This window comes from Enhydra lutris, unplaced genomic scaffold (genome assembly GCF_002288905.1).
Source record: "Enhydra lutris kenyoni isolate GAN:26980312 unplaced genomic scaffold, ASM228890v2 scaffoldscaffold17, whole genome shotgun sequence".
Lineage (NCBI taxonomy): Eukaryota > Metazoa > Chordata > Mammalia > Carnivora > Mustelidae > Enhydra > Enhydra lutris.
Genome location: NW_019154101.1, coordinates 20,510,700 through 20,521,595, shown reverse-complemented (window position 1 = coordinate 20,521,595; position 10,896 = coordinate 20,510,700). Strand labels below are relative to the sequence as shown.

At 42.4% G+C, this 10,896-nt stretch overlaps 1 protein-coding gene across 4 annotated transcripts in view; it reads right to left on the bottom strand.

Annotated features, from left to right (window-relative positions):
* Positions 1-10,896, bottom strand: part of LOC111147585 (nuclear receptor coactivator 7) — a 169,532-nt gene that overhangs the window by 49,339 nt on the left and 109,297 nt on the right. For all 4 annotated transcript variants that reach the window (XM_022503700.1, XM_022503697.1, XM_022503701.1 and 1 more), the window contains exons 5-8: positions 9,574-9,681; positions 5,358-5,471; positions 4,667-4,792; positions 2,827-3,011 (exon numbers count right to left, since the gene is read on the bottom strand). In XM_022503700.1, coding sequence (XP_022359408.1) covers positions 2,827-3,011; positions 4,667-4,792; positions 5,358-5,471; positions 9,574-9,681 — 533 coding nt within the window. The remainder of the gene's footprint in view (positions 1-2,826; positions 3,012-4,666; positions 4,793-5,357; positions 5,472-9,573; positions 9,682-10,896) is intronic.

The window sequence follows — 10,896 nt, the reverse complement described above, 5'->3', positions numbered from 1 at the left end:
ACGTTAAAAAAGAAAAGGGTAAAAGTTAAAAAAAATTAGCAGAAGAAGAAAAATAAATTGAAAAAGAAAAAAATTAAATTAACTGCAAGGCTAAAGAATCATGGGGAGAAAGCCAGGAGTTCCGTGCTTTGCTTTCTCCTCCTCTGGAATTCCGCTGCTCTCCTTGGTATTGAAACTGCACCCCTTGGTACGTGCACTTGGTCCTGGCTGGGTTTCTTTTGATCTTCTGGGGGAGGGGCCTGTTGTAGTGATTCTCAAGCGTCTCTGCCCCAGGCGGAGTTGCACCGCCCTTACCAGGGGCCGGGCTGAGTAATCCGCTCGGTTTTGCTTTCCGGAGCTTTTGTTCCCTGAGCGCTTTCCCTTTCCGTAGAGTTCCGGAGGGCGGGAATGAAGATGGTGGCCTCCCGGTCTCCGGCCCGGAGGAGCTAAGAGCCCGGGGCCCCACTCCTCAGTGCGCCCTTAGAGAACAGCGCCAATTTACTCCTGTCACCCTGCCTCCGGCCGCACTCCGAGCTGACCGAGCCTGCGACCGGTTCAAGGTAACCCCGAGCTTAGAGCTTACTCCTCGGCTCTGTCTCTGTAGCCGGCTTCCCTGTTCTAATACCTGTAAGCTCTGCGACACTCAGACACCCCCGATCCTTCTGTGACCCTGCGGGACCTGAGGCCACGCTGACCCTGCGTGGGCTTCACCCCGGTTAAGCCTCTGGAGCGATGTCCCTCAGCGGAACAGACTTTTAAAAGTCCCGATTTTGTGCTCCGTTGCTCCGCCGCTTGCCGGGAGCCGGCCCCTCCCCCCGCGGTCTATCTTCCCGTCGCTTTGGATTCACTTCTCCGCCAGTCCTAATTTTCAGAAAGTGGTTGATTTTCTGTTTCTAGAGTTGCTGTTCTTCTTCTCTTCGATCTCCCATTGGATTTGTAGGTGTTTGCAATCTTTAGATAAGCTATCTAGCTGATCTCCTGCTACCTGAAGTAGTCTCAGCCTGCTACTTCTCCATCTTGACTCCTCCTCCTTTTTTATTATTAAAAGGAATCCTTAACGTCCTGAGCCAAGGATGTGCCAGAGTTACGCCTCCATTAGAAGCCACCAGTGGGCAAGAAATACCCTCCTGCCTGGCCATCCACTTCTAAACTGAACTATAGCTTTCTTCATTCGCATCTTCTTTCTTCTTGCCGCAGAGAACCTAATGTTCACTTCTTAGTCCCGGAACCAATCCCTCACGTCCTCTTCTCTGCTGACTGAGACTCCAAGGCAGCTGGCCGCTCCCTCACAGAGGTCCGCATGGGACACTGTGTGCCCTTCTGTGCACACGACACAATTATCACATCTCCCCAGCTGTCTCTTGTGCCCAGCAGACTGTAGGCTCCTCAAGGGCGGAGGCCATGAGCCACTCCTCTTCATATCCTTGCCACCCAAGAGCCATGCACTAAGATGAAGTAGAAGCCTCAACTGCACGGACAACGAGAATCCCAGAACGATGAACAGGGTTCCCGAGATGATCGAAAGGTTCACATAACAGCTTATACTTGGTAGGTATCACGCTATTTTCTAAGAGTCTGGGCATATCAATACATTTAGTTCTTAAAACAGCCCTATAAGCTTAAGAAAACTATTCATTCCATTTAACAGATGAGAAAAGTGAGGCTCGGGACTGAGAAACCTGGGTAGGTCATGGAGCCATGAGTGGCAGAGCCAGGGCCACCCAGGCAGTGTGGCTCCAGACTTAACCTTCAGGCAGAACTGCCTGGCCTGCCACACCACCTCTTATGCTCTCACTTGGATACTTCTGGCAGGATTTAGAAGCTACTTCAGTGCTTGTGCTCTGTGCTAGCTTCAGTGACCTGGAGTCGGGTAAGAGTCAAGGGGGGGGGGGGTCAGGCGCCAAGGACTGTGAGAGTCCAGGGATTCCTGCTGGTATAAACCCCTAAGGACTTTGTGTCTGGGTTAGTTCTCTAACTACCTTCCCTTCTTTCCCTAAGTCCCAGGGGCTAGCTTACCCTGCACAATTAGGACCCAGTGCTTTCCCTCAATCTTCTTATCACTGAGGGTTTCTAAAGATTTTTACTTCTAGCGGACACAGAGAAATAGAAATGCTAACAAAGTGACAGTAAGAATCCAACCATCCCTCTAAATGAATCAATTCCCTGAGCTTTCTTAACGCTCCTTCTCTTTTCTCATGGGGAGCTTCCTTCTCTCTCTCTCTCCTTTTTTAATCAAAAAAGGCAAAATAATCAAGCCTAAGGTAATATTCATCTACTTTTCAGAGACAAACAGACCAGTATTCCTCCCTCTTCACACCACAGAGGGTGGTCTGGCCTCCACACTGTCCATGCCAAGCTCGCTCCGTGCAGGATTAAGGGAGAACGGGAGGTGGGAAGACTGCCTATCCTAGAATTTGAATGAGAAGAACCTAACTCTGCTTGACAACTAAATGGAGAGGAAAACACTATTCTCTGACTAACCTGGTAGTCAGAGACTAACCTGGTAACCTGACTAACACTTTTTCAGAGAAACTTCATTTCTTCTTTCCTTAATTCATAAAGAATATGCATTGCTTCTCAGGAAAAAAAAGAAAAAGAAATGCCATTTTAATGCACTGGCGTTTTTGTTTTTCTCCTTTCATTTGTGTATGTGCAACCTTTCCCTTTATCTCCATTTCCTCTCATTTGTCTATTTTTTTAAAAATTTACTGCACCCATCCTCCGCCCTCAGATTCACGTCTACACAATCTCTCACTCCTGCCAATGCCCTCACTTTTTACTTGCATGTAATTTTCCAAACACCTGAGGTTTGTTTGCTTGTTTGGTAAACAAAGAAATCTTTCTTACGATGGCAGGGCGTCTTTGATCTTCATGTGGGAAATGTCATTGTAGAGAGCAATGGAAACCACCTCTTCCATGGGGCAAATGAGGCCATACTCCTCGCAACCATTCTCAATGACCAGGGGATCAGACTTGTGAGGGTCAAACATGATGTTGTTAGGAGTAACAATCATGACGCCTCCGACCACCCCCTGCAGGAGAAAGGGACAGGACAGAATCGTTACTGGCAGAAAGGCAACCACCACAACCGCTTTAATGAACTCCTGTTGCCTTTCGGTTGACTCTGGGGAAGCATGGTTATCTTATGTGACAGTCGTGTCCCCTTTCAGAGGGCTAGGACAACAGGCTGCAGGAATGCGACCTTGGGTACTGTGTGGGGAGGCTGAGAAAACAGAGCTGCCCCCGTTGTCATCAACCGAGCCTAGTTCTGGCATAGCCCAGCCACAGCACAACTGTGGTGGAACCGTGGCGTGTGAGGCATTACAGGCATTCTACATTCCCTGTAGAATAGGAGGGGCTGTCCCAAGTGTTTTCCCACTTGAGAATTCACTCAGCACACATTCCCCATGCGTCCAACAAGTGCATGGTACTGGGCTCAGGAAGCATCTGTCTCAGAGCTGTGATGCCAAATGAGAGTCCTAATAGTTTTCTCTAAAATGTTTAGGAAGGCCACTTTTAGCAAAATTTGACACAAACTGGAATTTGAAATTTTTGCAGCCAGAGATAAACACAACTAAACTGTGGAAGTTAATGGCCAAACCCAGTAATTCAGTGGGAACTTCTGTCTGAAGCTTGGTCAGTTTACTCTTTTACAGATGGTCCCAGGGAGATTATCTCAGAGGCAGCAGGATACACAGGACACCCTATAGGGAGACCATTTATCTTCATACTCTTAAAGAGTACTGAATCAGCTTTGTGAAGAATTCTGCATTTCATAATGTATTTTTTAAAAGATTTTATTTATTTGACAGAGAGATATCACAAGTAGGCAGAGAGGCAGGCAGAGAGAGAGGAAAGCAGACTCCCCACTGAGCAGAGAGTCCAATGTGGGGCTCGATCCCTGGACCGTGAGATCATGACCTGAGCCCAAGGCAGAGGCTTAACCCACAGAAGCACCCATGCGCCCAAGTGAATTCAAGCATCACTTATTCTTGGTTGCAAAAGCTATAAATGCATATTAATAATGTATTTTCCGACCACTTGGAACCTGGCATGAAGTCTCTACTATTAACATAGGAATTCACTTTCTATCAACATGACCCTTTCTTCAGAGGCTCACTAGAAGTTGGATTTGCTTTCTAAAACACACCAATAATCAAAAAACCACACATCACAGACATTATTTTTAATACCAGCATCTCCAGCAGCAAATGGGTTGAGAATTTCACATTTTCCAAGTTAGGTGCTAAGATCTTTACAGGGACCATCCCTTTTAATTACCACCACCCCCCAAGATTAAATTTTATTATTGATCCTATTTTACAGATGAGGAAAATGGAAGCTTAGGCAACTCTAATACCATGCTTGTGGTCTCAGAGCTAGTGGGTAGCAGAACTGGATTTTGAATTCACCGAGTCTAACTCTGGTCTTTGCTATCGAGCATGTACTATATTGGCTCCCTAGCAATGGACAGGCCAAGAACTGAAAGAGGAAATAATAAATCCAAGGTCACAAGGAATCATAGAATAAGTAAAATGCCAGGCATCCAACAGGTGAAAACAAACAGACACTTATGAAATCTACGATGAAACTCTGGGAAAGATATTTTAATGTCTTGAGTAATCTGGAACCTACTTTATTTTTCCATGGAGTCCAAGAGAAGGAAACAAATTACACTGCCATATACCTTTCCATCAGTGAAGTATCGGCAATTCATTTTGAGAAATTTTACCACGCCTGGCTCATCTTCTTCAGAAGTGGATGATAAGACTCTTTCAATGGGTTTTAAGGCCTTTCTTGCTAAGTCAGCATCCTTGAAGAAAGCAAAAATCCCCAAAATCAGATAGAAGCACTGTTTAAACAGGTTATGCATATAAATCAAGCCATACAAGTTTCCTGTAAGGAACCTGTTTCTATTTAACATGAACATGAAAAAGAGGCAAATATCCCTTGTCCTTCAAAAATGATCACAAATACACTAAGTATCCAAATCGCATTAAGGTTTAAACAACAACACGAGCATATGTATGAAACCGTAAAAACAGCTCATCGAATGTTTTTAGAAAATAACCTAAATGTAGGAACTCATATTTGACTCAGGGCTCAAGTTCTCTAGAGAAGGGAGTAAAAGCCACACAAACAAACGATCAGTCTCAGTGAGAGTTTAACTTCATACTTTTACATAAACGAGGTGTGCATTTTTGCCTCTGAGACCTTAAACGTGAACAGGTTTCTTTTTGATGGGATGCATTCTCTCAACTAACAACAAATCCTTATCCCCACCCCTCTGGGGGCATTTCAGATGAAAACCTGTGTAAAATTCTACAACTCAAAAAATATGTTTGATAAATATGTCAGCTCACAAATGACATACATACAGGCAGCTTATCATATTCTGCATCTGATGATGAAGGAGAGACAGTAGCACCAGGACTGGATGATGATAACCTTAAGGTACTGGAAGGAAAGTTGGCATCTGGCACAAAAAGGACCTGCAAATGGGAAAGAAAAGCTGAGGATGAAGAATCAGGCAGGCACACACTAGGCAGTGTTTAGAACTGTTGCTCTCTGCACAGTATCATGCTAAGTATATGGCTAATACCTGGTTAGCCTTTGCAAAATGCCTAGTACCTTGGGGACTTCTAGACTAATCAAGAAACAATGCTCTACAATAGGAATGTGTGCAGTGCAAAAGGTCTGGGACATACCTACAGACACTGCAGGAGCTCACAGAAGAACAAGGTGGGTGAGCACCCTGGGCAGGTCGTAGACAGCAAGTGGGCCCAAGTGAAACTTTGAGCAGTATGGGAGATTTAAATAGGGAGGAAAGAAGCTTCCAGGGAAGGGTACTAATAGTACCAGGGAAGAGAGAGAGAGTAGCATGCATGCTTCTAAACATAACACCTGCATCAGGAAGAAATGGAACAAATCCACGCTTGCTAATTCTAAGCAGGCCCTGAGTGCTAACATAGTAAGACCATTGTATAGTAAGTCGTACAAGGTAATTATCAATAACCTCAATACTTTCTCTTCTATAGCTGTCAGCTTATCAAAAAACAAGTATTAAAATCTCCCAAATTGTACAAAACAGCCTTCTTCTGCAAAATGTACTGGTTCCTGAAATGTCATTATGATCTTGTCATTCAGCACACTTATAATGAGACATGTGACATTCTGGCATATATCATATATGGTATTAAAATGATGGCTTCTGTTACAAAACGTAATTAGCACTAATCATGTAACAACTGCTTAATAGTGTTTGTTATTCACTCTTTCCCATCTTGTCTCTGCTCTAACTTTAGTTATTCAAATCTCTCTTCAATCTAGGAAAAATGTGAGGCAACAACAAAAGACACTTTATGATAAAGACAGGGAAACCAACATCAGGAAGAAATAAGATGAAGACTAATTACTACTGAAACTATGTGCTCCAAGATTACCGCTCATTGAGGGGTGAGCCATAACACTGGTTCTCAGTTTCCAAATAACCAATGCAAAGGGATGGACATCATTAGTCAGCAGAATTCAACGACCATAAGATAAAAGCCTGCTTCTGTTGAGTATTTTCTCATTACGTCTCATAAAGAGTGTCCCAGGCTGAACACTTGTCTTTTATGACACAGTGATAGTTCGTACAATAACCAGTTTTGGAGGACTGTTCTCTACTACGTCTTCAATGTGAATCAGTGGCAAATGCCAAAGTGTAGAGTTCCATAAGAGCAACTTACAGAGGCCTGTCATTACACAGTCTTGGTAGACAGCTCTTATACTTACCTTATGTATCTAGACCAGAGGAATGAAGAGATGACATTTCTTCCAAGCAATTCTCCATGAATATTTTTTTGTATCTGAGCTCTTGACAAGTGTTAGGCAACACAGGTTAAGAGTCTACTGTCCGGCCTGTTCTAAATGTCCAAAGAGATAATTCCTGTGTTTACGCAGTTTGTTGCAATGCAAACAGAGATGACCATTGGATGCTGGGGAGCTCAGTAGAAACACCTGCTACCTCACATGGAAACGAGCCTGGAACTCTGGCAGGGGTAAAGGTTGCCTACTGACTTCAGAAAATAACGCTAGGTCTGCTCCAACACACAGGCAAATGGGGGATATGAGGTCATCACGTTCTTTACTGTAAAACAAGCCTGTCATCATTTTAGCTTAGAAATTTTTCTAAGCATGTGTAGCCAAGCCACCCGTGAAAATAAAAACAACTTCAACCACGTCTCTGCAAGGGAACTTCTGAGTGTGCTCAAGATAAACTACTTGAAAAAGTACACTCTTTTTCCTGAAATTTGATCTAAGTATCGAAACTAACAGCCAAACTCAGGACCGTCTAAAAAAATTTTTATGCCTCAGTTATTTAAGGTTTGTCTGCTATTGGTTTTGGTCTTTTAAACAACAAAAGGTCTACAGTAAGATTGTAGTTCAGTAAGTTACAGATTCCTTTGAAAATCACCTCTTACATGTACTCACCCAGCCCGACCAGTTTCCTTTCCTACCTCATGGTGACCATCAAATTGGTCTCTAGAAGGGTGAGTCTCAACTTTTTTGGAATCAGAGCAGATAAAACCAGCTTTGAGTTATGAGACCTACTGAGATTAAAGGAATACCTACCCTTGCGGGCACTAAGACAAAAAATTATCTACAGTTTTTGAAATCCCCTTAATTTCACTCTTCTTGATTTCTTACCTTCGTTAGCAAAATCCTCATTACAGCTGGGTCCTGGGACAGCCAACAGCATGTAACTGTATAGTTATATGAGGGGCTAGACAGCATAGCAAAGGCTATCATAGGAAACACATCAGAGATATTGTGCCCCCCCATTTCAGGGATTAGAAAACTGAGGTCCCAAAAAGGAAGGGACTTGCCCATCTCAAACAGCTACCATAAGGCCAGTCAGAAATAAAGCTTTAGGGCTCCTATTTTGTGTATTTTTGCCATTACAATCTGTATATTAAAATAGTTCTTTTACTTCTAGTTGGCTATGTTTATGGACATAGTTAAAAAATAAGGAATCAGGGACGCCTGGGTGGCTCAGTTGGTTAAGCAGCTGCCTTCGGCTCAGGTCATGATCCCGGCGTCCTGGGATCGAGTCCCGCGTCGGGCTCCTTGCTCGTCAGGGAGCTTGCTTCTCCCTCTGCCTCTGCCTGCCATTCTGTCTGCCTGTGCTTGCTCTCTCTCCCCCTCTCTCTCTGACAAATAAATAAATAAAATCTTAAAAAAAAAAAAAAAATAAAAAATAAAAAAAAAAATAAGGAATCACTTTAAGTTTTGTTTCTGCATTCTACTGACTATAGTCTTTAGCCTTGAATTAATAAATATACACCTAGGTTCTCTACTATAGGTCAGTGATATGTAGCAGCACTCCAGATTATAAGAAACCCCAAGAAGGACAAATCTACTATTAATTTTCCTAGAGATAAATTTTCATTAATTTTTGAAGAGTTTTAAATGCATATGTATTGGCAGCATGGTAATTTCTCTTTTAAATACTAAATACGAAAGCACCAAAAGTACTAAAGAGTAAATACCAAATACTAAATAGTAAAGGCACCATATACAAACCGGCCAACTTAGGTCCTACTGGGTTCATATGGGGCCCTTGTACTTAAAAGCAGCAGTATCTATTCTGAAAGAAATCAGATGTCACTATCATGTAAAGGGGCAGAAAGATGCTCAAGTAAGTCAGCAATGAAACCAGCAGGTACTCATGGCAAGCGGACAGTTGTATGGATGGAAGGGGAAACCTGGCCTCAGTCAGGACCTGCCAAAGACTAGGTCACTTATATCAATTGGCTAAATGTGGTTTTAAAGTAGAAATACAAGAATATCTTATTAAATATGTGGAAGGTACTAAAAGAATTTACTGGTTTAACTGACAGTGGCAAAATTACACAATTGGTCAATTTCATTTGGTTTAATAAATAAGGCATTAAAAACCCAGGGGGAAAATCGTGTAGCTTTTACTTGATAGTCCTACTGAATTTCTCTGCTTTGGACTGACCATTTTTTTCGGGTATCAAATCAAGACAAAAAAGACAAAATTCTATCTTATTTATTTAGTTAGTTATTTTAAGTAGGTTCCATGTTCCGTGTGAAGCCCATCGCAGGGCTTGAACTCATGACCCCTGAAATCAAGACCTGAGCTGAGATCAAGAGTTGGATGCTTAATTGACAGAGCTACCCTGGTACCCCAAAATTCTGTCCAATTTAAAATCAAATGAAGGTCATTATGTATCCCAGGAGTAGAATAAACTGAAACTTGCACTTCTAAATTAAACATTCTAGGAACATTTGAGTTACATTCTACAGAAGAAAAAGTCAAATTTAACTTCTCTTGCTGCCATAGGGAACATCTACAACATACACTAATGATTAAGTAAACTGTGTTAATCATTTGCAAATGCAAAATGCAGAACACAGTTCCTCAGTTCCAGAATGCTTTTAGAGTTCTTGATCCAAGGGAAAGATGGGACCAACGCACATTATCACCAATGTGGATCCTGTGACACTAACAGTGAAGCATTAAAAATGGCATTAACGATAAATGCAAAATTCCTAAAAAGTAATATCCAATAAGAAAAGAATTACCTGGCCTGGAACAATAGTGTGTGTGAAAAGTTTATTCAGTTCCACTAATTTATTGGGAGTGATGTTAAACTTCAGGGCTATGGAGTTTAGGGTGTCCTGGCTTCCAGCCTAGAATAATCAGACAAACAAGATTCAAAATATAAAGCAAAAACAAAAACAAAAAAACCAAACACCTTTCCTTGTAGTAGCCAACATTCATCTATTTGCAATATGACTGAATGAAAAGTAGTTCTAGCCAGACATATCCTGAAAAAGAAAAGTGAGTAGAGTCTCAAGTCTTAATGAAACCACGGAAGAGCGAGGTCTTAAATCAGTTCATTTCTGGGCTTCCTTATCTTCAAATTTCAGTGTCCACTAATTAGATTTCTAAACCTATTTTGGCACCACTTCTGTATGGAGTAGAAGTCCATGAGATACAATACAAAACTCTAAGTAGAGAAGAAATAAAGCACGGACACAGTACCCACCCAAAAGGGAAGTCAGGGCTACTTTCTCTATTCTCAATGTTGTCTCTTGCCAGTCTCTTCGCTGCTCTAAAGGCTCCTAGAGGGTGACCGGTTAATGGCTGATTTCCCCAGTGTCAGCACAGTGCCCAAAAAACAGAAGGTACTCAAACATTTGACAAATGAATACAATGGAAGGCAAAGAAATGGGAAAGAAATTCAGATTAGCTACCCATCATTGTTCAGTCATTACAATGGCAACTTCTCATAGTCAGCCAATTAAGGTTGTCTAAATCTGTGAAACCTGTGATACACGCCCCAGATGGAGGTTTCTTTCCTTTTCTAATAGGGGGGAAACGGGCCTAATGAGGGCAATGAGATGATGGGAAACTTCACAGTAAATAGCTCCACCCAAAAAAGTCTGCGGCCTCTGGAAAGGTCAATATCCCAAAATCCCTGTCTAGAGTCACTGGATGGAACTTGTTAGTGGGATGCCACTCTGGTGTGTGTCACTAAGAAGTTCCCATCTACAGTCACAGGTCAAGACCCGTGGCTGTACGTACGCAAAACTGGCTTCCCCAGGTAAGCCCTGAATGAGGCAGCAATGGGAGGCAGGGATGGGAGGTCGTGGACCAGGGAAGATGGAGATGTAGAATGAAACTCACCACCAGTCTGAGCATCAAAAACCCCCTAACCAGATGAACGGTCTCAGACTAATCAAATTCCTAGTTACAGATGACATCAGAATGACCTTGAAGCATTTCTGGAACAAGTCAGTATTTTTAAAAAGTCATTGAAAATTTAACAACATATGCCCCTACTTCTACTCTGGGCAAAACCAGCCTTACCAAAAGTGTAAAAAAAAAAAAAAAAAAAAAAA